Below are 27,271 nucleotides of genomic sequence, written 5' to 3'. Positions count from 1 at the left end.
ACATCTTGCCCCACATTTCCCATAAGGGTTGATGTGGCTCTGAACATGCCGGTATTTTTGAAAGGATATCATTTGCATTTATTCCAACACACACACACACACACGAATTTTACTTGATAAAATTTTACCATGCTGCACTTTTTATAATCACATCGCTTTATGCAAATTCTTTAGACTTGTTTCAAAATTCTGCGTTAGTAGTTATAGGGAGAAACCAGAGCTTGGCAGAAGCATCTGGTTTCTCATTAGAACAGGAATAAAGCTGGGCAGATGGAGTTTTTTTAGCTCTCTTGCATTTTTTATCTGTCCTTTTTTATTTATTTGAATTACACCTTTTTTTCTGACCTCGTAGGTATCATTAAAGACAAAGAAGCGCAAACAAAATCTACATGCAGCAGTCTTCAGACTTAGGCAAAGCATCTGTCCTCCCAGTTACTTAAGCAATAATATTTCTGTCACCAGACATCTTTAGTCTTTAGAGGCATTTGATTCTGGGTCCAAGTGTTATGAATTGGGCCTGTCTCTGTGGTTCACTCCTCTGACATTATGATTAACATATGGTTTTGGAATGAGCCAAGAGATATTGCACATGATAGTCTTAGATAAATTATATATCTTGGGTTTGTGTTTTTTAAATAGTCTGTGAAGGTCTAATATTTTTCTAAGTATGAAGTAACATGAAGACATGACTCTAACTGACAGTAATGGGAATCATTTGGCTCCATCTCCACAATAAATATGCACTCCTAGAATGGCTATATGTTTTTTATTCGTTGCAACAAACGTTGCAAAATAGCAAGCAAATAACCTCTGAAAGATAAAACATAGAATGAAGTCCTGCCTGAAATAAAAATCAAATCTAAGCTATATTTACCTTTCAATCTCATGTATGACTCCTTTCACAGCAAGCTCGGAAACCGTATGATGTACGTGATGTGATTGAACAGTACTCACAAGGACACCTCAATATGATGGTTCGGATAAAGGAACTTCAAAGAAGGTAGGCCCTGTCTACCTCATGAAATATTTGATTTCTCTGGTGCCAGCTGGCTTTAGGAGAGATGTGTACTTAATGAACAGTAATTGTCCAAAATTGCAAGCACAACAGGGAGCACAATATCTAGAGGATTTAACTTGGAGTCATTTTTAACCCTTTTTATGATCAAGTTTACAACTATCCCTTATCTTCCTCTCCTCCTCCTCCAAGTGTAATTAAAAGAAATTATGGTACATGCTGTGAAGTTTGTAGTATGAAATGAGCTTTTCTGCCCTCTTCTTAGAAAAGGAAAACTTTTCAAATAATGATTTACCTTTCTGTCCCCTCTCTGTGGTTCTCCACAACTGAGAGAAATCTGGTTCGCTTGTGCTCCTCTCTGTCTGGAACTTTTCCCTGCCCACATTCCTCTATGCACATGCTTTCTCCGAGTTTGGGGATCGCAGCTGAAATATTTTGCCACAAAACTATTCTATTCTGTTTCAGCACAAAGTGCTTTTCTCTTTACAAATTAACACTGTGGACTGGGACACCAGGCTGAACTGCTATGGTGCTTAAATGAAATGAGAAAAAAAAAAAAAATCCTATTGAATGGAATCTACTGTGTCAATATATATAGATATTAAATGTGCCTGCATGAGATTCAAGGAATAATTGCAAATGATATTAAGAAGCTATTCTGTTTGTATAGTCTTTGTTATTAGATTACATATGACACAGGAGAACTATGTTTTAGTTACAACATGAAAGTCTAAGAAATAAAATATTAGTACTCATGAAAATAACAATATGGTTTGATTTTGGAAAAAAACTCTAAAGAACTAAACTGCTGACTGTATGTGCAGAAAATCATGCTAGTCTCATGTTTTTGCTTGCTTTGCTTTAGGTTGAAAGCTAATGTAAATTCTCATGTAAATTATGCTCCTATTCTTTTCCTAGCAACGGAGTTTAGGTTGCCTGGTAATTGCACTGCTGGTAATTCTGTTTGCTTTTCAGATTGGACCATTCTTTGGGAAAGCCAGGCCTTTTCCTCCCAGGTATAGTGACTACATTTTATGAAAAATTATTAGCTTCATAACTTTGTGAAAATACCCATGGCTACGGTAATATGGATTTATAATCCAGCCAATTATGCATGAATATGTAATTCTGTTAATAAGCCCTGGAACAACTGTGTGGAAAGATAAATACATTCCATTCAGGTGGCAGTGGAGTAAATGGAAACTAAGAATAAATGTTAAAAGTGTGTATCAGTGCGTGATGAGTTGAAAACATACTGCTGGAAATCTTTCCACAAAAATATTCTTTCTAAATCTTTTGTGCTGGACTGAGGATATATGTTGGTTCCACTTAAAAAGATTTCTTCCTTTCTGAACAACCTATGGATTTCAGTTTTGGAAAGCTCAAAGGAATATCAAGGGTATCATTCAGGAAGAACTGGGGTAGCCTGGAAAGCTAGAGTGATAGAAGTGGTACGAAATTCAATCATAAAAAATGCAAAATCAGGCATGGGGAAACTAATAATAAAAAAAAAATGTCCCACATACTTATACTGGTGAACAGTCTGGCATGTCTGAGAAAAAGAAAGGCCTAGTCTGCTAATTAATTGTAAGCAAATGCCAACTGAGTGTAAGAAAATGCTGTGATATGGCCATGAAAAAATTAGTCTGATCCTAGGATCAGGAGAGGGATTTTCAAGACATACAGGGACGTATACATGTCTTTGCACACGACTCAGGTAAGGCCTTATGTGGCACATTGTGTAAAAATTTGATGCCACATCTTTAGGAAAGACTAACTGCAACAAAAATAGGAAAGAAATACTAGGATGACTAGGGAAAAGGAGAACCTATTCTTTTAGTGTGGAACAGAAATTTGTTCTTTTTAACCTAGCAAAACAAAGGGCTGGCAAGGGTTGTCTCTTAATTCTGCAAGGGGAGTAATTACCTATGAGGCAGAGAAATTTGTAAGGCAAAGGACAGTGCAAGCAGAAGAACAAACGTTTGTGAACTGGCCATAAATACATTTAAGCTGAAAATGTGTGGCCAGAAGGGAAGGCTCTGGCCATGCACAGTGGTGAGACTCTGGGAAAACCTTATGGTGGGAATCACGGAGATCAGAAACCTGAGTGCTTTTATGGGAAGGACTGAAAGAAGAGTTTATTTTTTATCACAAGAGATTAACTTCAAATTTCCAGAGGCCCCATCTCACTCTCTGTCCCTACAAGCTCAAAAGTGACTTAGGAAAAGAAGTCCCATATACCCAAGTGACTGTGAGCACTCATGGGCATGAGTGTAACTGAGAGTGCAAAAGTTATTCCAGAGCCTTTAAAAAATGCCATATTATCAGTGGTTAAAATAGTTTATACTATCAGAATGAGGAACATCTCTCCAAACACATTTTTAACATCTGATTTTTGCAGAAGACTCAGTAGTATAATCCTCTTTCCCTGTAGCTGAGCTGATTTTGCCCACAGGAAAATAATCCATCTACTTGAATACATCTATAAATATTTATGCTTGGGAATTCATTCCGCAGCGTGCAAGCTAAATTTATGGAAAAACTTTGCTTACCTCCGAGAATGTATTATTTTATTTCAAATGTAACATTGCCAAATTAGAACTGTAATTTGTGCTGGGCAAGACTAGTATTAGAGGCACTTTTTACGAAACAGCTTCTTGTTTCAGAGGTGAGGAATAATTAGAAGCGTTGGCTGCAAAGCAGCTAATTGTGAAATAAAGTTCTGAGACATTTGGGAAGCTGAAGATGTTCAGGAAGTTTAGTCTTACCAAAACTTGGGTCAAAAGGGTCATAGTAACAATTGGGAGGATCTTAGGTGGGTCTGTGGATTTGAACAAGTGTTCCAAGCGTTCAAGTGCTGAAAAGAGTCTAAAGTACTGAGGAAGAGCCATGGGGTTGTGTCCACAATTGATTCACACCTGGGCAACTCATATGCAAAGCCTGCACTAGAACACTGGACAGCAGAAGCAATGGGAATGATCTACCTGTAGGCCTGAGGCTACACAGCAACTTGCTGTCCCAGCCATGTCCTGGAGTGATAGCCTGCACATACAGCCCCAGAGGATTAAGGGCGGGGGGAGTTCAAATCAAAATCTGCCACGTGTTTTTTATCATTTTTTAGCTAAAATTCTTGCTTGGCCTTAATGTGTGGGAAAAACCCCACTGGCTTCCAGAGGTAAGATAAATTGGTTTAGGCTCATCTTCAGAATTCATGATGGATATAGTCTTACTGTGGAGAGCATCATAGGACTTCAGAGCTATTTGGCAAAGACACAATCTGTGCTCTGGAGAAGATTATGGCATCCATGTCCATGCAACTAGCTTCCCTTGTTAGTCTTTTCGTGCAACGTTACTGCTGAATAGCTGCTTTGAGACAGCTCTCGGATGCAAAAGCGCGGCAGCCCTGCAAAGAATGCTGTCTGCCTCCACAGCACGCCAACTCTACAAAGTCATACCTCTTGCAAAGACATATGTCTCTGCCCTCAAATGGACTGAATAAATACTGACTGGGAAAGGTAAAATGGTTGTTTGGGATGCAAACCCTGGTAAGCTCAGTTATGGGTTTGCAAGACCAAAACCAAAAGTTATTTGATCTAGTAGTTATTTTATCGAAACCCTCCACAAATCCAAAAGTAAGGTAAGTGGTTCCAGATAAATGGTCTGCAGAACTAAAGCTAGGGTTACTTTATGATTAATCCCAGTATTAACCAACCCGCCAATAATCAAGTGATGAACAGTGATGAGCGGTTACAGTATTGGTCTGGTTTGGGTGGAAACAGACTCTTGCACTCTCCTCCTCCTCTGGAAGAAGAGTTCTTCCTGAGTTTTCCTCAGAATGGATGGCTTATTCTACATTAAAAATGTATTTTCAATATGACATTTTTCCAGTTCAAAGGCATTGCTAAAAACCTCATTTGTAAACAATATGGGTGTTTCCTCCAGACTGTGTTATTTTTCTATTGATGGCAAGCAAAAGAGAAATGGGAATGCAAAGAAAATTAAACTGCCAAGGAGAAAAACATGAGAAGAATTTTCCTTTCCAGCTCCTTTTTTTTTTTTTTCCCTGTTTTATTATACTCCCGTTCAAAGAATCTTAAGGTCTGATTCCAAGCCCGTTGAAATGAATAGAGTCTTTCCAGTGACCTCAGTGAGTTTTGGATCAGGCTGTTACTGAAACCCTGTTGTCAACTTTGATAATATTATATGAAGTAATTGCAGTGTGTCTATACTATTATTACCTTTCAAAAGTGAATGATGTCATAAAAGATCCAGAATCTGAATTCACTGGAAGCAATTACTGTTATTTTTCAAGTTAGTTTCTCAAAGATAAAAAGCACTAAAAGCTGTGTTAAAACAAGATAAGGATACAAGAACAGAATAAAAGCCGTGCTGGGTCAGACCAGTCCTGACTCCGACGGAGCCAAAAGCAAGGTGCTTTGGGAAATGTATAAAAAAAGGGCACGCATAAGCCTCTAACCTTCCTGTAAGCTTTCAGCCATTTACAGATCAGAGACTTCCTGACGTGGTTTCTGTGTATTTAGTAGTCCTAACTGGTTTGTCCTCAACAAGCTCGCTTAGTTTCCTCTGTAAACTTTTAATATCTGCGGTATTTTGTGACAAGAATTTTCGTGATTTAAGTTTCACATACATGTATGTGAGGAATCCTCCCTTTTTGCTTGTTTCGGTCTTGGCATCTACTAGCTTGCTTTGAAATTTCTAATATCAGGAGTGGATTTAAAAGCATTAAGATGATTAATAAATTTTCCAAAGACTTGGATCCCATTTTTATGAGTATACCAAGAAGACTGAGTCTTAGTTTCATTGAAAGCCCATCTCAGTGTTCCAGGTAATGTAATTTTGTAAGATGAAACAAAGATTCCCGTAATAGTAAACAAACCCCTTAATAATTGAAAGTGTTGATATAGAGGCAAAGCACATGTTAATAAAACTTATTGAATTAACAAAGCAGACACTTATTTAATGATACAAATAAGAAGAGTGTAATACTTGACCTTCACTACACATGATGGAGTTAATTGCTTTTGAATGCAATTTTTGAGACTTGCTATAGCTTTTCAGGGGCAAAGGTGAACAATAATGCCAAGGTAAAACAAAAGATCCAGTGTTTGGGTTCAGAAAAGTAAGCAAAAGGCTGATGTTTATCTGCAGTTCATCTGAACCTCTTGGGTCTGCATAACACAGGTGGGAATCCCTGGAGAAAAAGGCTTTCTTGTAAAATTTTGACAGTTCCATTGTTTGCCTTTTTTTCCATTAAATGCCACCTAAGCTTTCTGATGTATTTCCTTCCCAGCTGTTAAGAAGAAAATGTGTCGCGATCTCTTTTAAAGCATAATAAATACACTTAGTTTAATTTTTATCTTTTTAAGTCAATATTTGAAATGAGAGATACCTGTATTTCTTCAGGAGCTGATTTATTCCGCCCCTCCTGGAGACAAAATCCATGGCAACTTGGTCAAAAATAAAACTTTGGACATTTTCTGTAGCTGTCAGCTGTTCACAATCTTGTCTCTGAAAGTTCATTTCATTACTGGGGTTGATCTACCTCAATGCAAAGAGCCAGCAGAAATATCCCATATATCCTACTTTGATGGCTTGGAAATTGCAGCTAATTTACTGTTCATCCAAGTCCTCCGAAGAGTGTTGAATTGCATTCTTAATAAAAAGAAAGAACAAATTTCATTTGTATTTGGTATATTAATTGTTTTATACATAGTATAATAATAGTGTGTCTAAATGCTGTCATCAGCACCTGCTGGAGGAAGGGCAGAAGTGTGATGTACTTCATACCAGATTCAGTGTATATGGGTTCTCTCTAATAAATTGATTATATTGTTCCTCGTGAGCCACTTGAGCAAATATGTTATCTCAGAGGCTGGGTAAACGAAGCAAGTAGGCAGCCAGACCTTTTGTTTAGGTCTGGTTTATTTGTTGAAAGGTGATTGCGCATCTTTAACCTGGCAAGTTACTCACTGCAGCTGTATTTTTGTACCTTGGAAACGCTAGAAATTTCTACTTTAGGTGTATACTGTTGAACCTTCATCATGGAACAGTTAGCTTTATCACAGAGTTTTCTGTGTTGTAGTAGAGCCTTCTAAACGAAAATATTTTCGTAGTTTACTTTTAAAATTTTCTTTAAGGTGTCCAAGGGAAATCACATGTGCCTGATCTAGGACTATGTCTTACTTCTTTTTAATTTCTTCTGCCCATCAGCTGTAAAAGGCTCTGGCTGACAAGAGAAGAGACTCAAAGTCAAAAGTCATGATGCCTAAGGCAACTTTGTTATTTGCTATTTTATGGATCCGGGTCTTAAAAGGGCAATCCTGACTTGCGTTTTCAGAAGCACACCTGGTTTATAAACCTAAGAATCTAGATCTTGCCATAAGCTTATCGCAGTTTTCCCCACATAGAGCTTTTACAGAACTGGAAGAAATACAGATCCAGAAGGCTGTAGTTGCATTGAGTTAGACAAAAGAAGGTAGTGGTATATCTTGCACTACCCTGCTTTCTGTAGTCCTACTACTGAACTTGAAAAAATTTGCCAAGGTTTTGAGATGTCTTTAGCAATCTGGAGTATCCTAGGTGTCATAATGCCCAAATTCCTCATTTTCTGCTTAAAAAAAGTTGATGGCTTTCAGATAAATTTTTAAATTTTTTAGTTAGCTCTCTTCTAGCTGTATACACCATAGAAGTAAAAATCAAGGAAGGACTCTTACTCTGTAAAAGCAGAGTAGATCATTTCCAGCTTTTATCATTTTCAGACCATCTGTCTGCAATTCATTCACTGTCCTAATGCTAACCATCAGTAATTTTTTTAACCAAACTAAAAAATCTATTTTCTTAAAAGTTTGGTATATTCTGATAAGATGGAGCACACTAATTGAGTAAAAATTTAAGATTATTGGGCTGCCCCTCATTTGATTTGTTCTTTTACTCATTTCAGATGGTAATTGCTGTTTTTTGTTAAAGAAAACAAACTTGAATAACAAGTAATATTTCATTTATGTCATGTGCTTCCATTAGGGGGAAGAGTTTTGGTTTTGCAACTGGTGTGGGGAATACATGAAAATTTTTAATTATTTTTTTTTTTTTTATACAAGAGGCAACTCTTGTTCACTAGAAAAAGAGATGGGCCAGCTTTGTGAAAATATTGGGAAATAAATACAGGATCATGTTGTTTTGAATGTAGTACAGTATGTATACTCAGGAGGGCATAGACTTTCAGGGAAGAAATTTATTTATTAATAAAGATGAGAAATGGACTAGATGACCCAAGAACTATTCCATTTCCTGAAGTATAATGCCTATTGTTTATATACTACTCTTTTGTCTGATTCAAGTGAAAGTATATAAAATGATGGGTTTGTATCATACCAACCATGTGATACAAGCTTGTTTCAAGATATTTATTTTTTTCTTCTGAGCTAAAATTTGTCCACATGTATTTTCATCCAGTTATAAATAATTGTGCCTCCTTTCATGATGATCATTTCCTTTGTGTCTGTGCCTTTCACATATATGTACAAAGTTACTGGATTGCTTAGCTGATCTGTCTGTTTTGTTGCAGACCAACGCAAAGAACAGGCAAAACTCAATACTAAAAGAAAGTTATTTTGGATTGCAAAGCAAAGAATGTAAAAATAAGATATTTCAGACTTATAGTAAGCCATGCAGTGTTTTCAACTATGTAAAAGCAAATAATCTAATGTAGGAAGTCTAAAATAACATATCTTGAAAAGAGTTGAGAGAGAAAGCATAAACATGAGATAGAAATCAAACGTACTAGAGCAATGTTATCTGAACTTCTGCCCACACTTCTTACCACAATGCTCTGCACATTGTATACGCACCCCATTTACTTACTTTTAAAGATGGTCTTTATTAGAGGAAAATGCTTGTAAATTAGAGCTGAATGCTGATTTAAATGGAGGCTAATAAGAACTGGGAAAGACTGCAGCCTTTTGTGACTTACACAGCCTGCCTGCCAGTAAAGGGGTGGACATGACACAGCTACATGCATGTATATCATTCTTTTCACTTCATCTGATAGGAGTGCCACATGCCACAAAATAGCTTCTTAGGGCTTATCTGCTTCCTCTGTTCTTGTTTTCTGTTCCGCACCATATTTGAGAATAGGAAACATTATTAACTTGATTTGGTTGTTTTGGGATGTGCTGGTGATTATATGAAGGATGTAATTAGAGCTGGTGAGGAAATTATTGTGGTTTGGTTTGTTTTTTTTTTTTTTTTTAAATAAGCTTATTGGAACATTTCTTCAGGTTTGGGGGGCTTTTTGGTTTTAGACCTAAACAAAAACATTACCTACCCACTGCTGCTCAAATTGCATCCTACTTTAGAAATCCTTAACCGCGTGGTTTTTTTCATATATGCTTTGAAAGATGTTAAGTGTCTATTGATTTACTAACTAGAAAGTAGACTGCAGAGTCAATTATTTCATTTTAGGCAGAGATGAATCTACATAGATAAACTTGAGCCTCAGCCACTTACATTTTAAGAGCTTTCTGCAGTTGTGAACTAATGAATGAGGAACAGCACACATGTAGGAGCCAAGCTTTGTTTATTTTCTGTCCCCACACAGGGTCCTTCAACAATCTTTGAGTATTCTCTCCTTATGGTATTTATTCCTGTGGGTTCTCTGATGAAACACTTCTTTTTAATGCCTGTGCAGAGCTGCCAAGGGTCCAAGACATTTTTAATATTGGAGGTGGTCTGTAGAGGAGAAGGAAAGCAAGAAGGGTACCATGCCGGCATTGCTTTTTGCTAAAGTCTTCCTCTAAGGTTGTGGTGCATACGGTACAAGTTCCTTGAGATGAACTTTGGTGCAAGTATATCACTAAACATATCACATCTGTTGTACCATTCACTGAGAAATGCCAGAATGTGAGTTCCCTGCAGAACGAGCACACATACAGGCAGTTGCGGTGGGTGCTGATGCACTGTAAATTCACATCTCGGCCTGCCTTCTAGTAAGCCCTTCAAATTGTGCTCATGCCCTAAGCAAAATGGACTTAAATAGCTTTAAAAACCAAAGCTCAGCCACTCATAAACGTGATTTATGGAACAAATAAGGAGTAATGACCCCAGCATGGTATTGGAAGTATAGTTTAGTAGAGAAAAATGTGTCGAACTTCCATTGACATCGGCTTCTAAATTACTTCAGTATTGGGGGGTGGTTTTTTCCTATGAAGATTTTCTCCCAGCTCAGAATATATGTGGTTTTGTGCTTCATTCCCTGTGAAATAACACTCCCAAACTATGGCATTCCTTTGCAATTGGCCATGTGAACACAAAGAATAGACCCCACTTTACACAGTTTTCAATCTTGGCTCCCAATCCCACCATGTGCGGTATGCGAGTAAAACAAATTGCATAATTGGGCTTTAATAACCAGGTCTTATGAAGGCTGGGAGGGAAAATGAGGCTAGAGATGCAAGGGCTTTCCCCAGTGTCACTCATTTGCAGAGAGAGGAGATAGGTCTCTGCCACTCCAGCCCTTGAACCCCTGGGCAGTGCTGCCTCCTCCATCTACAACCTCAGTTGAAAACTCTTCTGATTTCTTTATGTATAGAAAGTATACATTGCTCACGTCAATGATACTCAAAATAGGGGGTATACCTAGGGAGCGTGCCTATTCCATCTAACTACATGCAGCTAACTGGGATAATTAAGCAAGGAATCAAGTTACCTCAGACACTATCTGTAGTCCTTCATGCCCACAGACTACCTCTACCAAGGTCCGGGTTGCCCTTTAGACTAACTTAATCTTGTAAGTTAGACAAACTAATTCCCTTCTGTCCAACAACACTCTTTCACGTCTGTACACCATGAAGAAATTCTTTCTTGTTGTGTTCATGTTATTTATACTAGCCTACTATTACCAGCTTCTTTTTTGCTTTAAATACCATAAATATAATTCTTAGTTTGAGTTCATTCTCCATCCAATGAATGTCCCATTTTTATTCTTCTTTATTTAGAAAAAGGGGTAGACAAAGGATACTACACTGTAGGAGCCAGACTGATCCGGCTAGAGGATAAGGTAAGTGCATGAAAGCTTTTTTTTTTTTTTTTTTTTTTTTCTGAGTAATGATATCTGATCTACAGACGTGTAAGATAGTATCTTGGCATGATTTACTTTAGAATTACAGGGCACCATAATAAAGAATAATATCCTAATTTTTGTAAGGGAGTTGATGAAGTACCATGTGCATGTTGCTCAGCATTAACCATTTACCTGCCAAACAGATTTGGTTCTTGATTTTAAAAGGGACTACTTTCATGTTGAAGCCAAATCACACATCTTGTAGATAAGTACTGTGAACTGACAAGGTGTTTGTCATACAAGAATTAGTGAGTTAAACAGAGAGGCTAGTATCAGGAGTCTTTGTAAATAGCAACAGTTGATCTCTCAGTTAATAATCTTGAGGTTCTTTAATGTTTACTGCATTTTTTCCCCATGCAGTTATCTTTGCATCAGTTCTGACCCTCCCCCACGGTCTTCTCTCCAAGCGTATGTTCACCTTTGTTATTAATTGGAGTTACTTAGAAGTATGCCTAAAGGCCAAAGCTCAGTGAAGCTCTATTGTTTTCGACCTATTCCAAACATCCTCAAGAGCTTTTCCCACTCAAGTGATAACAAAAATACAAGTTTGCTTGAAACTAGGAATCTATTTCTCTAATAGTTTTTAGGTCAGAGCTCTTACCTACCCCTGAAAACCGGCGTCCCTACAACAGTGTGCTGTCTGCGGACAGTAGCAATGCGGTAGCTTTGGTATGTGGTATGGTGTAACAGCTGAGACAAAAGGCCATTTGAATTTAACATATCCGTTGCCTATTTGTATCCTTGTCTTACTCAAATTTGTCATGCAAATTTTCTTTTTACTTTTCTCTGGGGAAGTGGGGTGAGATGGAAAGAGGAAGGATACTTTTCGATATTCTTAAGAAGAGCTGTGCATCTTGCCAAAAAAGCAGAAACTGAAATTAAACAAATACAATTTCTCCCTCTCCTGCCCAATATAATGATTGGACATTATTGGAATAGGACAATATTGGAAATATGTGATGCTGCGATGTCAATGGAGAGATTTTCTTTGACTTTTAGCTTTCTTGGATAGTGCCAGAGAATCAGCTTCACAGATAAAGACAAATTATCCGAGTTAACTTTTAAAGTGGACTGGTCCCTTGTGCGGACACACTCATTCAAAGTGAAAATGGCTTTTGTTCAGATTACCTTAATTCACTTCAAAAGAGTTATATTGCTTTCTAGCCTCTGTATATTCTGTAAATTCACACCACTAGCTCATTCAGATTTCTTGGCTATATATGAAGAAACTTGCAATACAGATTAGAAAATTTAGCGGTAAAAGTATCTGTGCTAACAGTTAGATTATTTTGTGTGAAAAATAGTGCTAGTATTGTGAATACTTCTGGAAGCAGTTGTTCATGGTCTCCTGACTGTTCCATGTTTATGGAAGAAGAGAGGTCAGAAAGTTATTAACGTGTCTGGCATTGGTCCAGCTTTAGCACAGTATGCTGTGGATTTGATAACTTTTTATTTCAAAGCCTTAATTAGAGTACTGCAGTGGTATCTTGCTGTTAGAAGAGCAATGTTACAGGAGAGGCCAGTGTATGCCGTAAATGCTGTAGTGAATGACCTCTGTTGCAGATACCTGCTTATGCTCTGCCTTTACAGCTTAAACCTGCTAGAAAACTGAACTCTAGCTGATTCAAAAAAGTTGTAATTTTCATCAGTGCTGCTTCGATGTAAATGCTTGGAGATGATGAAGCCTGAAGCCACATGGTTTCACCTTCTCATGTTAAATGTCTATTGTAAGCATGTGGTGACCAGTCTGTAGCCGGGATTCACAGCAATGTTCTCGGAACAACACTTATGCAAGTTAAAAAAAACCACAATGGTAAAGCCATCTTAACTTCATTTAAGCGTGATCTAAATATTGTTGGCACAAGCTCAAACCATTAGTGTGGGCAAGACCTAGCTGCTATTTTGTTTGAAGACTTACACTGCAGTGCTTTAACTGACCACATATTGTATGGGAACTGGTGATTTCTATCTCCCTATTTATTGCGCTAGAGAAAACAAATAGAAGGGAATAAAAATATGTCAAGATATTTTCATAAAATGACTCTATGAAAGACATTCAGTCATTGCAGCTTCCTTTTTGCTCTCAGACCAAACTACAAATGTAAAATAAAATGCCAGAGTCTGATAGAACCCAGGGCATTTGTTCTTTCAGTATAAAATAACCTTCTTTTAGGTGTACGGGGCTTCATTCTCATATTCCTGCAAAGTAAGTAGACACAGTGCACAAAACTGGCAAACTTTTGTAGTGTTGGTTTGCTTGGGGTTTTGGTGGTGTGGATTTGTTTTGGGGGATTTTTTTTATTTTTTTTTTTTTTGTATTTGCATCTTCTTGGCACATTAGGCTAAAATACATGTGTTTACATAGTGAAAACAAAGTTAAGCTTCCCAGATATCTCTATTTTAATGGGACAATAGAAACGACCGCATCCTGCTGTCAAACAGCTTCCCCTAAACTATTTTCCCATGTCTCACGGGCTCTCCTTCTTTAATAGTTCACTGTGTAGTAGCTGCTATGTGCCCAAATGTGAAACAATATTGGAGTCAGGAAGGACAAGCTGGGTTTCAACCTCTGAGGAGAATAAATGAAGCAAGGGCATGTCTGACATCAGGCTCCAGCTGGTGGTGAAAAATGATCTCCCCGTTGGAACTAGAAAACCTTTGGGATCAGTCTCTTCCCCCTGGAGAAATTATTTTAACATTCAGTCACCCAGTATAGTCATGGCAGCCTCCCAACCAAGTGACACATCTGATAAAATGACACATTTTTGGACAAAGGCCAGTTGCTGTAGACTGATAGAAATGCAGCGCGGCTTTGAATGTTTCATCTGCGTAAAAATCTGTATCAATAAGCTATTAGTACACCTCTACCCCAGACTGATCTTTCCCACCAGCATTTTCCAGTTCATCTGATTTAGTTGTTTCTCTGAAAGGGAATCGGAGTGTAATTCACTCATTCAGAGCTGTGTGTTGTTCTGTATAAAGCCATAATTACTCTTTTTATAAATTTTGAGAGAGAGAGAGGGAGAAGCATACATTTCTGATGGTTAAGATGAACTCCATTCCCTTGAGAGTTTTGCTACTATTTGAGTTAAAATGTGGGATTTGCTGTGTAGAAGGGCATAAGCACAGAACTCTGAAGTGGTTGCTTAGTGATAGATAAAAGCTTTGAGGAAAAATGTTTCAAAGATTCAAAGATAACAGCCTTCCATTCATGTGGCACGAGTAGCATTGTCTGCAGCCTCTCTTTTGCGACCGTATGTAAGTTTAAGGTAACGAGGAAGAGGTAAGAACAAGGTTGTGTAGGATGAAGCACTGTGCGAGTCCAGCATAAAGCAGAGTTGAAAATCTACTTGGATCACTTTGCTTTTAAGCATTGCAAAGCTGACTAGAAAGGAATAAAATTTATGGTGGCAGTTTCCAGACAATATGTAAAACCTTTTTTGGCAACATCAGTGCTGCGTAAGGCTTTACTCCTCTCATTAGCATGGCATGTTGCATAGTGCAAGTTTACCCATAACACTTTTCAACCTGTTTTTGCCTGAGTAGGGTATAAAAATCCTATTTTGTTGTGGTCAGCATAATAACCTAGTGTGGTTCTTTTCATGAAAACACAGAGATGTTTAGAGAAAGAATGGGGCTTCTTTCCCAACACGTGATGTATGCCATTTGGCCGACCTTTTCTTTAGTTCGATGGCAGGGTTTAATTTTAAATTGTGGTATGTAGCCATTGACAGATTCTTTTGAAATGTATTAAGAGGGAGATTGGTTCCAAGATGATGTTCTAGAGCTGGCGTTAGTTTCTTTTCAAAATTGTAAGCTAATGCTTCTTTATGATGAAATGAGTATTCTTTCTTTTTCTTTTCTTTTCAAAATTAGAAACAAAAATCGTGGTGTGCTCTGTCAAACTGCACGGCAACCTATAAATAAAAACAGGAGAGAAAAGAATCTACAAATGAAAGGTTAGAAGGGACAGCTGTGTTGTCTTTGAAAAAGAAATCTATTAGGTATTTTTATAATTATATGGCAGTCTTCTTTATGTGGTATTTACAGTTATGATTTACGTCCATATTACCATAACTATTTCCATACTTATAGACAACATGTGATAATGCTGGGAGCCAAAAGCAACCATTTGGTAGCATTTAAAAAATGCAGGAACACTAAGAGAAAGCAGGGCAGTAAAGCAGAACCCTTCTGAGCTTTATCCATCTGAGTAATGTGAGCCAGAACAAAAGTGTCATCCAACATAAACAAATGTAGAGGTTGGATTGTGGTGGTAAACTCTCTCTTTAGCAATTAAAACACTCGTTTCAAAGTTGGGAGCTAAAAAGATAGGCTCAGAGAAGAGTGATATTTCCCTACCATCTTAGTCCTCCTGGATAACAATGGGGAGATGGATGTTAGTGAATCTGACTCCTGCTGTGATTACATCAGGAGTCATTATATAGTAAATTATTTATCATGACAGTGCCTGCAAGCACCACCATAGTGAAGGCCCTGCTACAATTTCCATTATAAACCCCTAATTTGTGGGTGGGGTGATGGGCATAACTGAATTACATTTAAAAAAAAAAAAAAAAAAAAGGAAAAAGCTGAAAACTGGTGCACAGTGAGTCAGTTGCAAAATGACTGTGCTACATTTTTGAGGTTTCAAGAATGTGTCTGAAATAAACCCAACAAATGCATTTGTTAACAAAAACATATTTTGGCACGAAGGTGTTTGTGGGTTGTTTGCCCCCCGTTCCTTAAAGATTGAGTCATTCCATAATATAAAGCTTTTCAGAAGGCTTTTTGCAAATGGACGTGATGTGGTTTTTGTTAGCTACTAAAACAGGCTGATAGTTCTTAAAAGTAGCTATCCGAGTTGCACTGCTGTTCCTTCTTGTAAATAGAAAATACATCTCATCCTGGCCCTCTACGAACAGTGCTGACTTTTGGAGTATCTCTTCCCAACACAATTGTGTGTGAGTCGATAATTAACATAGCTAATGTAACTTGCAGTTATTAGTATATCTCGTGTGAGGAAGGTGTATTGCTTGTTGTACGTGTTCTTGGAGCATGCCATGTTCAGTTCAAGGAGACGGACAGGAGGTTCACAGGCAGAGATGCAGTGAACAGGTATTTGGAACAGGATGCCAGTAAACACAGTCAAAGGCTGATCTCGTTTACTCCAGACCAGTCCATCACAAATCCATTGATTCTGCACCATACCCATGAAGTCATTAGATTTCTATTTTTAAGCTGTTGCCTAATTTAAAAAAAAAAAAAAAAAAAAAAGCCTGATGCTTCAAGCCAAATTGTGCTTCCATTTATGCCAGTGGAGTTACTCAGGATTTACGTAGGTGTAAATTGCAGCAAATTTCTTACATGGCTTTAAACATGATTCCAGCTCATGTCTTCACATCCTGCTCAACAGGAGCGAATTGACAGAGACGAGGTGAAAGCAGAAATGGGGACTCAAAAAGTTCAGAAGTAATCTGAGTGCAATCATGTTTTTCATCTGTTATGTCTAAGTGAATCTTTGTGCTGTGCTGGGGATTTAAGGTACCGTGGAACTGAAGTTGTGCACGCATTCTTGTACTGAAACGTCAAGATGGGTGTTTAATCTGAAAACCAAGTAATGCTGATTTAACAGCTTAGATCTCAGCTGCACAGCTTTTCTACTTTGCTACCTGACTTCTCGATGCAGAGAGCAGCTATCGCAGCCTGGACTTCTTTTGACTATCTGGGGTGGTTCTATGCTTCTCAGGTAAAGCTTGTTTAATACGGTTGAGCGGGAAAGGCTGGTTTCGAGCTGCCTGGTTGTTACGGTAATGTCTGAAGGATCAGGCCAAAATAAGAGCTAACTCTGATATGCCTTTCAAGCAAAAGGAAAGAAGTGATAGATCCTATGTTCTGAAGCATATCTGAAAGAATCCTGCCTGAATTCTTCCCTGATGGTTCTTGTTATGGACCCATATCTTATGTGGTACTTGGTAGCACCCTCCTATTATTAAGGTTGTACACCACTTTCCATTACAGGGCTCTATTTTCAGTTGCTTACATCTTTGCCAAACTTTAGCCATCTGGGCTGAAATTCTTCAGGGCAGATGTCTGCCTCAGGCTGAGATTTTTTTGAAAATTTATATGTCAGTGTGGGTCACCCTTTCGATATCACAGTAACCTGACCCACTGTGAAGATTCTCCCAAAAGTAAGCATAAAAATGTTGATGGAAAACACTTGAGCTTCTTCTAAATTTGAGCAAGAAAATTGGACAGAAATGGAATATTATCTGCCAGTCTTGAGACCCAGAGGCCTGATCCAAAACGTAGTGAACTCAGCAGGAGGCTTTCACGTGGATCAGGCCCTGATTTTTAATGGGTGAGGGAGCAAAGAATTTCGCATAGGGAATGTTTGCCAGGACGCAATTCACCACCATAAATCAAACGTTAAATAATTCCAAAGCCCAATAAATGAGCGTGCAGATGGCAGTGTCTGCTCCCCAGTGATTGCACTGACTGTTGATTAGGATCCAGCTTGAATAGTTTGATCTCATTTAGAGCAGTCTCAAGGATTGCTGTGATTAGGCAATTGGTGCAATATACTTGCTTTTCTGCTCTCTTGGCTGAAACTCTTGTGGTGGAACCAAAACCACGCAGCAAATGCTGCCCATGACACCCTGGAGCGTGCTGGGGTCGGGGCAGGCAGGGGCTCACAGCAATACGCTGCATAGCAGCCTGAAAGCAGTTTGCAGCTACCTTACGTTTGATAAGAAATGAGGAGAGTCGCTTGCAGAAGGTGTACTACTCTAGAGTAACCCTCCTTGAGGAGAGCACGCGGATTAACTGTGAATACCAAGGAAGATAGAAACAGCAGTGATTTAGGGCTGCTGGTAAATAACGGAGCCTTTGGGGAAGGGAATCTTTCATGGGCTGTTACAATGTTGGAAATCTAATCCGTATCGATGCGCCGGGGCTGTTTAACCTGCAGGGAAAAGGTCCTGGAAATAGCAGCGTCGACCACAAAGGCTGCGGTTGAGGGAGCCTGTCCGTCTCTTCCTGTTCTCCCCCAAAACCTTCCCAGCATCACAATTGGTTTTAACTGAAATTGAGAAAGGGGTCATGAGCTTAGAGATGTTGATTTCCTGTAAGTTTCAGAGAAAATAAGTGCCTGGGTAGAGGACAGACACTCTGTTAATCCCCCTGCTCCCAGAAGAAAAAACTGCAGTGTGTGCGTGGTTCTTCTCAGGTGCCAGAGAGTCCGGCCACAAATGTATAGGAAACAAAGCTCTGTTAGTTCTGTTGCTTATGAAGCGATTTATTTACTACTGCTGGGTGAAAAAAATACGTTTTTACCTTAAGAGTATTTTGGAGATCTTGACAATTTTTTTTGCTAATAAGTCAACTCTTCCCACAGCAAGCTTTGACCTGAACTTCCAAAGAATAACAGAAATCAGATCAGCTATAAGTACTGTGCTTCTACCTTTTATAAGTTTTAATAGGTCATTCTAAATTAACATAAAGTTCTAAATGATCGGTCATCCTGGTCCCCAAAACAAAATGCCTTTATTTAGCAAAGTGAAAATGGAGTATTTCAGCAATTCTTCTATCCTGTCCAAATTTTAAAAAATTAAAAGTTATAAATTCATTAAACCTGCCTTTTCTTATGAACAGCTTTTCAAAAAATTGTTGCTTTCAGATAGAAATAAATTTCATCTGAAGAGTTTTTATGACCTCCAATTGTTACTGATGTTAAACAATGTAATTTAGAAAGCTATTTTTAAAAATAGATTTTGTAGCTGTTCTTAGTTGGTTATGGCTCTATGCTGCAAGTGCTGCCTTCCCTACAGACAAGTTGAGAATTTTCCTTTGGAATGTTTCTCCATCTGAAAATTACAATTGTTTTCTAATGGAACATTTTTTGAAAAGGTGTCACATTCTATGGAACTGTATTTTAAATCGTATACTGAAAGAAAGTGTTTCCAATTTTCCACTTCAGAGCAACTTTCTGAAAATCAGAATTGGGGTGTGAAATACTCTGATGTTTCTGAGCATTTCAGTTGAACCGATTTATTTCTAGATCATTTGTTTAAGATTGTTATTATTTCATTCTGGTTTTGAATGAAAGACATTCCAGCATCATGAAGAATCCACAGAGAACACAGAGAAATTTTGCTATAGAAAAAGAGCAATTTTCCTCTAGTACTCGATACTTCAGGATTACTGTGGTTATTTCACCTACCACATTTTTCAGATCAGTAGTTTAAAGGGCAGTTTTTATATTATTTGAATGCCATGTAATATTGACCTCTAATTCCTCTTAATCAGGGGAAGTACACTGGAAAACCCCAGATTTACGTGATTCAAATGGTTACCAGACTAGCAGTTGGATTTATGTTTCATGCAAGGACTGTGATGCTGAGTCAGAGCAAACATCTGTTTAGTCCTGGAGCTATTCTATTGCTGCTGATGGCCAGTATCGGATCCTAAGGGATGGACTAGAAGAATAGACTGAGTCTAAGTTGCTATAACTAGTCTCTGGGTGTTTGTAGTGGATTATATATAATAAGCAGTATGAAGAATACTGCTGTACAAGACAAGTTGCAGGACGACACAGCTCAGTAAAAGAAAAAAAAAAAGAAAGAAAAAACCCCACCAAGATACACTGGAGTCCTGTGGCGACCTGCCCTGACTTGTTGGCTGTATCTAGCGAAGAAAATTTTCACTCAACAGTAAATTCAGATAAAGGATTTCATATAAAGGCTTATGAGGTAAGGGAGAGAGATATAAAATGTCAAGAAACCAAGAAACTCTTTTCTTGCTATATTTACCACCAGGTTGTTATTTGCAACACATAGCTTTAAATTTTATATAGCAGGAAAACAGTGAGCAGATCAGTAATACGTAGTCACTTCTACAACATAATTACTTTTCCTACTAGTAAATAATGTTGATAAATTATATTCATATTTTTCTTGTTGAGAAGGTTGGCTTTGATTTCAGTGCTGTGTTCTGGGGTGTTTCAGTAAAACACGTTAGTCAATGTGTCTGTTACACACTGTAGTCCTTCGAGACCAGCAGAAGGAGACTGGGTTCTGTGTCTGAGGAGGTGAGGTGGTGCAGAGTACCTCAGATCTCTCCTGATCGCGTAGGTACAGTGCTTAGTTTATCACAGGCTTGGTCCTCGAGTGTATTTTTATGCAATGTCAGAATACAATTAAATAGTCCTCAATCGCTAAGCAGTTTATCTAGGGATTTATTCATGGTCTCGTAATTGAAGAACTGTGCTTTTTTCATTATCAGCAAGTGGTCTTCTGCAGGTTAAAATGGCTTGGTGTTGAATGGTTATGACTGTGAACCGACCAAAAGAAGGGGAGCGCGGTCTGTCTGCTGGCTCACGCGCTGGGCTCCGGGTTCAGAAACCCGGGGTGCTCTGCCGGAGAACCTCAGCCCACCTCCAAAAGAAGACATAGCCTCCCCCAATGCTTGGCTACTGCAGTCACTGTAAGGTACTGAGATACTATCATACAGGGAGAGGGATAAATACTTTAACTAGAAGTTCGTCTCGCAGCATCTAGAGGTATTCCTCACAGCCTCAAACACTGCCTTCTGCAGAGTGCAATGCCCTTCTGTGGACTGAACAATCCTAAACATCTCTTCTTTAATCTTTCTTTGAACTTAAAGTGCCTGTCTCTGCCCATGAAGTAAACTATCTGCTGTCACATCAGGCCACAGCCAGCGTTCTCAGTTCTGTGGTTGTGCCATAAAATATCCGGGGATCACAGGGTCCTTCAGCCTGGAGGGCACCTCAGGAGGTTGTTTCGTCACGGCAGCAGCCCACCTTCGCTACTGTGGGTCTAGCGCGCTTCTCTAGTAATATTGTGTAGCATGTAGATGAAGAAATAATCACTACAAATGTGCTGGCAGGCTTTGCTCCTGTTTAAGGGGCATCATTAAGTACCGAATTGGCAAGTCTGTGTTTCTGAGACCTGCAGCCCACAGTTAAAGTGCACATATGGAATGTGGCAGTGTCTTGGGCCTCAGAGTTTTCAAACCCTGACAACTAGAAGCACTGAAAATTCTGTCGTATTTTCTCTTCTGAAAAATGCTAACGGAAATAGGAGGCTATAACTGACACAAAAAGAACTGTTTTTTCTAAGAGGTGAAGCATATAGCAATGGCATGTAAAGCAAGTTTAACAGGTACGGAGAGCGGCCAAAACAGTGTCATTTAAAACGTGGGCTCGTACAGGGCCATGCTGTTTCTGCCAGGTCAGGTTAAACGTCTGATCAGATCTCCATCCGGATTCAGGATCTGGCTCACACAGCTTCCCTGCCTCTTCTGGAGTGAGATTGCAGGCTCTCAGCTCTGCAATAATACCACAAGTGTCCTACTACTCTGTGTGTTTCTTAAGGCTTCAGTACCTGGACACATGCACTTAGGTGAGAATTCTTAAAATTGTTTGTTTCTAGTCCTCGCTGTGGAAATACACATGAGAAGCAGAAATCCTGTAGCCTCAAAACTCAAAATAAAATATATAGTGTGTATTTAAAATGTTAGGCTTTTAAAGACAGTCTAGTTAAGCTGATTGTAAATAGCTCGAGCAGACACTGATTTATATTGCTCCACACCATCCAGGGGAGGCAGAAAAGCCATCTGAAAGGCCACATAAATGCTCAAAACTAGAGCACCCTGGCCTCTCTGCCACCGTAAGTACATTGCCAGCTGCACTGCAGTTAGGAAGTTTAAAATTTGGTCAGGTACCTCCTGAGCAGCAGGCACTGCCATGAGGACATACCCTAGGAGGCAGCAGAAGCCCACGTTCTCTCACAGCAACTCAAAACACATCAACCGCCTTTAAATTTCCTACTCTGCCTTGCCATGAGCTGCCTATTAATGTTAGTTTTGTTACTGCCTCTCGAGGTGCTTAGCGGCTGCGGCCCTTTCATGCTTTGCACGACTTGTCACCGTATGTATCTGGAGAGTTTCTAAAGCTGCAGGCGGCAAGTCTTCTCGCCTATGAAAGGCTAAACCTGTAACGTACAACAAGATTGAGTGGGTGCCGCGCAAAGAGCATTAACATCTTTGTGCAGTGTTCAGTTTGCCTCAGTATTTGCAATCAAACAGAAGAAAGAGCTGTTTTCTCTGCTCTTGTTTCAAATAGCTGTAGTACCATAGAAGGAGGATGGTCCTTGATGAGTACCCAGAAACTGGGGCACAGCGGTCTTTTCCCAGCACCACCACACGTACCTGGCAAGCCTGGTTAGAAACCATTTTTTGACGGGCAGGACTATATCCAAAGACTATGCTCACCATAAAGCCAAATTTCTAAGTGTGATTACCATATAAATGGGATAGCCATCTTCAGAAAGTAATGGCTAGGTAGGCAAGACCACGGTAATGCCCTGAAGATATGCGTTTCTGGGGGCCCCTTAGCTCTGACCTGTCCATTCACCCTCATCATTAAACGAGTGGGCAACTGTCCCAGGCTAACAGTGTGGGTGCAGCGTGGGGGGAGGCAGCCGTGAGGTTGGGAGATGGTTGGAAGATGACGGCTGGGCAGGAACATGAGGTTGGGGCAATGGTAGTTTAACAGAGGAGAGGGATGGAGGTGAAATATGGAGTCACTCTTGTGGGAGGTAGAAACTGCAAACAAATTAGATTTTCTTAGAGAATTTTGGAGCCTGACCTCTAAATCATGCTTCAGGCCAGATTTCGTTTGAGCCTGGTCCTGCAGACTTGCATGGCTTTACCTTAGTCAACACTTTTTGGTGCACTGTATATGTTAACTGGGTGTGCAGTTGTAGAGATGTGTATACATATATATATAGCTCTGATTTATATTTTGTATTTTTGCTTCTATATCTTATTTTTTTCTGCCTATCTTTTACAGTTTTCACATTTCAGCCTCCAGTTTTTAGTCTAAAAAGCAGTTTCAGTGCTCTGTGAATACTGAAAATTGTTATTACTTCTGACTGGAGCTCTTGCTAGGTACTCTCAGCTCTCCTTCTGTAGCACATTCTGAACTTGCTGTCCAGAGGAAAAGACCAAAATAAAACAATGTTTCCGAGGCTGCCAGCGACATTTAATTCCAGCCCCAACTACAGGGTAACCATTACTGCAGGGATCGCTGCAAGTGGGTCAGATCCTAGAGTCCCAAAGAAGTTTTACCCTGAGTTGGGATTGCAGAAATAGACTTCTGGTCCTGTGATAAAACATATCTGCTTGGGGGGTAAGACACTGAATGGTGACAGGAACTGCTATAAAGCTAACACAACTTTAATACATAGGGAATAGAGTACTCCATATGCTGCTGTGTGATTTCCTTCTTTGGCTTGGAAGGCAAAAATAAACTGCTTGTATTTGGAAGGCAATTTTCAATCCCCAAAATATCTTTTCTGCATTTACTTGATTTTGCTAGATGGTCGGGCAGGCTGACCATAGCTCAGACTGACGGGAGTACCGATTATGTCATTCAGCAGAAAACTCTCTTGTGTGAGCAGAATTTTGTTTCATTTTATTTTTGTTTTTCTCCTCTCTCCTTCTCCTCCCAGGCTATAGATACGGAGGGAGGTCACAAAACAGAAGTAAGCTGTAGCCAGCAAAGTTCAGATTTGAAATAAAAAACCCCTATGTATACTTATTAGAATTTCTTGTTAATGAGGTCATTTATGTCAGGGCAGGAAATGTACAAAATAGCACAGGATAGAAAAATCTAGACACTGTAAAACACGCCAACAAATTTGGCGCATGCATTACTCCCTTAATATGCCCCCAATGTAATCCATAGATCCCACAAGTGACCACATTCTGTTTATGTATGTAAAAACTCCTATATATGTAACACTCATAAGAGTAGCAATTTTACTAGTGGGAAAAGATTATTGTGGTCTTTTTATATAGCATATAGGTTTACTTAGAATGAGTCCTTGTAGAAGAATGCAGAACCATGAAAAACTGTTAAAATGTCATGATTATATTAATTTCATATTTAAAGGAATACTTCACTTTAAGTTATGGCTCCAAAATTACACTGCTCATTCATGATTTTTTTAATGTATAATTGGCTGCCTCCAAAAATGTCACAGTAGGAGGAAAAAAAAGTTCATTTTCCTTGGCGTGTGTACTGTTGCTATTCCTGTGTTCATTTGGCTTGGCTCGGGTAATGAAATGCTGCAGTCTGAAATAACTTTTTGTATGTTGACATGTGCATTTAACTAGAATAAGCAGGCAGAGTAGACCAAGTTGGATTCAGCAATGAACAAAATATATCTTGTATTGCACCTTTTAATATATCAGCCTACATTTATGATTCTTTTTCATTTCTTCATTGTAACGGCGTACATGCACCTCCTAGCTGCACACAGCCCCAGCACATAGACGTGAGGGATGCAAGGCAGCCGGTTAAGATTAATGGGGGGAGGAGGAGAGAGCAAGAAGAAAGGAAGGAAACTGAGGGGCACAACTTAATCTCTTGAAGATAAAGTTGAGAGGGGATTACTATTGATCTGTTGAAATTTGTTTAGCTAAAACAAGCCTGTTGTTTTCCAGAGTAAAAAGATCTTTGCTCCTTTGTTGACTGTCCCTTGGTCTGGACTAAGGAGAGACCTCTCAAGTCTCACACATGTTGAGCTGGACTCTTGAAACCTCGCCTCACGTTCCCCCCTAGCCTGGCCTGAGTCTTATTCATTTCTGGGACTGTGTTGTGCCTTCCACCGAGCTCCAGGTACTGGATTTGACCTGCCAGTCTGATCTCTAAATCACCGACCACCGACATCTGCGTTTGACATCAAGTGGCAGGAGCAAGGCCATAGCCCTGCACTGCAGGTGTGGGTACGCTGCCGCACGGGGCCATACTGGGCAGCACTTTCCCCCCCATGTCAGATCTGCCCCCCATTTTATCCCCAGCATGTAGCTTGGCACCTGGGTCTCAACTGCCAGGAGGCACCCGCAGGTAGCCAGAACTCACCAGCGGCAGCTCTGAAATATGGAGGGTGCTGATGTCCAAAAACGCGTGGCTGGTGTCTTCCCATGGCCAGCATCCGCGAGGGCTGGCTGTGGGCAGGCGACAGCTTTCCTGCAAAGCCTTCTGCCCCGGGGCTGCAGGTACGTGGCACAGAACAGTTTACTGGTTCGTTGCTTACCTCCTCTGCAGCTGGGGCTTTCCTCCAAGCCCAGCTCGGAGGGTTGTCCCATAATCTGGTTTGTGGTTACGTGACAACGTCTAGACCTTACACACAGAGAATCCTGAATGTTTACAAGGGATTAGCACAAGTCCTTAAAGGCAAGGAGACAAATAAGAAGAATCCCAATGAATTTTTTTGGGCAGCCCCATGATCCTGAATGTCTGTTTTGCTGCCTTAGCCACTATGGTCTCATACTTTGCTTTCTGCATTTTCACCAGTCGTTATTTCTGGGGAGAAAAAAAAAAATCTTCTGTACCCACCTTCTTACACTCACATGGGACTGAAAAAGAACTGCAGAAGAGCAGATAGCTGTGCGGCGCGAGAAGTGGGAAGCTCACGTTAAAGATCAGCAGTGGGTAGTTCTGTGCTTGTTTTGCAAACTAGGCAAAAGACACCTTATTCGGTTATAAACAGGAAACCTGGGCCAAGTTTGTGGAGGTTCACGCCCAGAGCCACTCCCTAGAGGAGCTAAGGCTCGATGTGCTTGTCAAGATGAAAATCACGACACACCCCATGACTTGCACATTGTTGGGACCTGCTCCTAACCACATCTCAGCAGGGCTTTCTAGTTTTTGTATGTTAAAATTTTGTGTGCAAAGAACTAGGGGTCAGTAAAAAAAAAAAAAAATAATAAAAAAAATCCAGGTCAAAAATTAACATAAGGGAAACTCAAAAACGTGCTGGTTAAAGCCTACTGCACTGAAGTCCACTGCACCGCTCTAACAGCCTATGATAGGAGTACCGAAGGGGCTGGGGTTTGTGCCTTTTTTGTATCGTTGTGTCAGTCTTATGCCTCTGCAGCATTATCACAATGGAGTTGGAATAAAGCAAACATGGTATGAGAGGGAAAGAATAGAATTCAGCATCAGCTTTACAGGTACTTTCTCATCCAGCTTTCTTTAGATATAATCTTTTTGGTAGATAGTATTGAGGACTGTACACATACACAATTTGGTATTTTAAAAAGAAAGTTTTTACACTCCGTGCAAGTGCTATTCAAATTATTTTCTTTTGTTTCTTTTCTCCTTATTCAACCATCTTGCTCTCACAAAGAATACTAAGTAGAATTTTGCTGAATGTAACTTTGAAAGTTACTATTCATCTGAAAACTAAGAATCTTAACCTGCACGGCTTACATGCATGAGATACCCATAGTGAAAGCTTGGAATGAACACATAAGCATTCACCATAATTGCTAGGCTAGTACTTTGGAATAGCATTTATACAAAGTAATGCAGATTTTATGGGGAGATACTGTAATGCAGAATAGTGTGGTATAGGAAGTGAACTAATAAATTATAAGTAAATCAAATGAAGCATAAACTGAGTGACCTCATAAGTATATGTGTAGTTTCAGTGAGCTGATGTTTGGAAATATATGTTCTACTTGACATCTGTTGATCTTACAAACGATAGTTTCTGTATTTAAATCCTAATGAGATATTTGTGTTTGTGCCACAGTTACTTCTTTTAACTTTTCCTTCAGTGGGAATACAGATGAAGATATAAGCTGTTTTCTGATATCTGCATATTCTGTTGATTTGTCCCTGTGATATACCTGATACTGTGGGGGAAAAAAATATCTTTTGTTGTGCGTGTGTTGACTCATTTATTAAAAAAAATCAAGTCAGACTTTAACTGAATATGCTCAAGAAACCTAATGCTGAAGTCCTTTATTCTTATTTCCCTCCATCGTCAAAACTACCATCAGGAGCTGAGGAAGTGATGTCCAGTTTTAGAATTAATCAGCTTTTTTCTTTCTCTTTTTTTTGCTTTTTTTATCTGTCCTGTGGTGGAGGACAAATATCACCAGCATGAGCTGTTTTTTAAAACAGCTTTATGGTTCACAGCAAAATAGATTTTGGCTTCTATCTCATTTGGGAGAAGTGTTCCAGTATAGCGTTTAAATGATCTGAATTTTACACCTTCGTCTGCACACATGCATTTTACTTC

General features: G+C 39.3%; 1 protein-coding gene across 1 annotated transcript in view; it reads left to right on the top strand.

Moving 5' to 3' along the window:
• Nucleotides 1-27,271, top strand: part of LOC126048006 (potassium voltage-gated channel subfamily KQT member 1-like) — a 504,159-nt gene that overhangs the window by 288,185 nt on the left and 188,703 nt on the right. Inside the window, exons 13-15 of the mRNA XM_049822381.1 lie at nt 906-1,000; nt 1,991-2,031; nt 11,029-11,090. Coding sequence (XP_049678338.1) covers nt 906-1,000; nt 1,991-2,031; nt 11,029-11,090 — 198 coding nt within the window. The remainder of the gene's footprint in view (nt 1-905; nt 1,001-1,990; nt 2,032-11,028; nt 11,091-27,271) is intronic.

The sequence above is a fragment of the Accipiter gentilis genome, chromosome 18, assembly GCF_929443795.1.
Source record: "Accipiter gentilis chromosome 18, bAccGen1.1, whole genome shotgun sequence".
Classification (NCBI taxonomy): domain Eukaryota; kingdom Metazoa; phylum Chordata; class Aves; order Accipitriformes; family Accipitridae; genus Astur; species Astur gentilis.
Note: the sequence above shows the minus strand (reverse complement) of the source record. Positions and strands in the feature narration are given on the sequence as shown.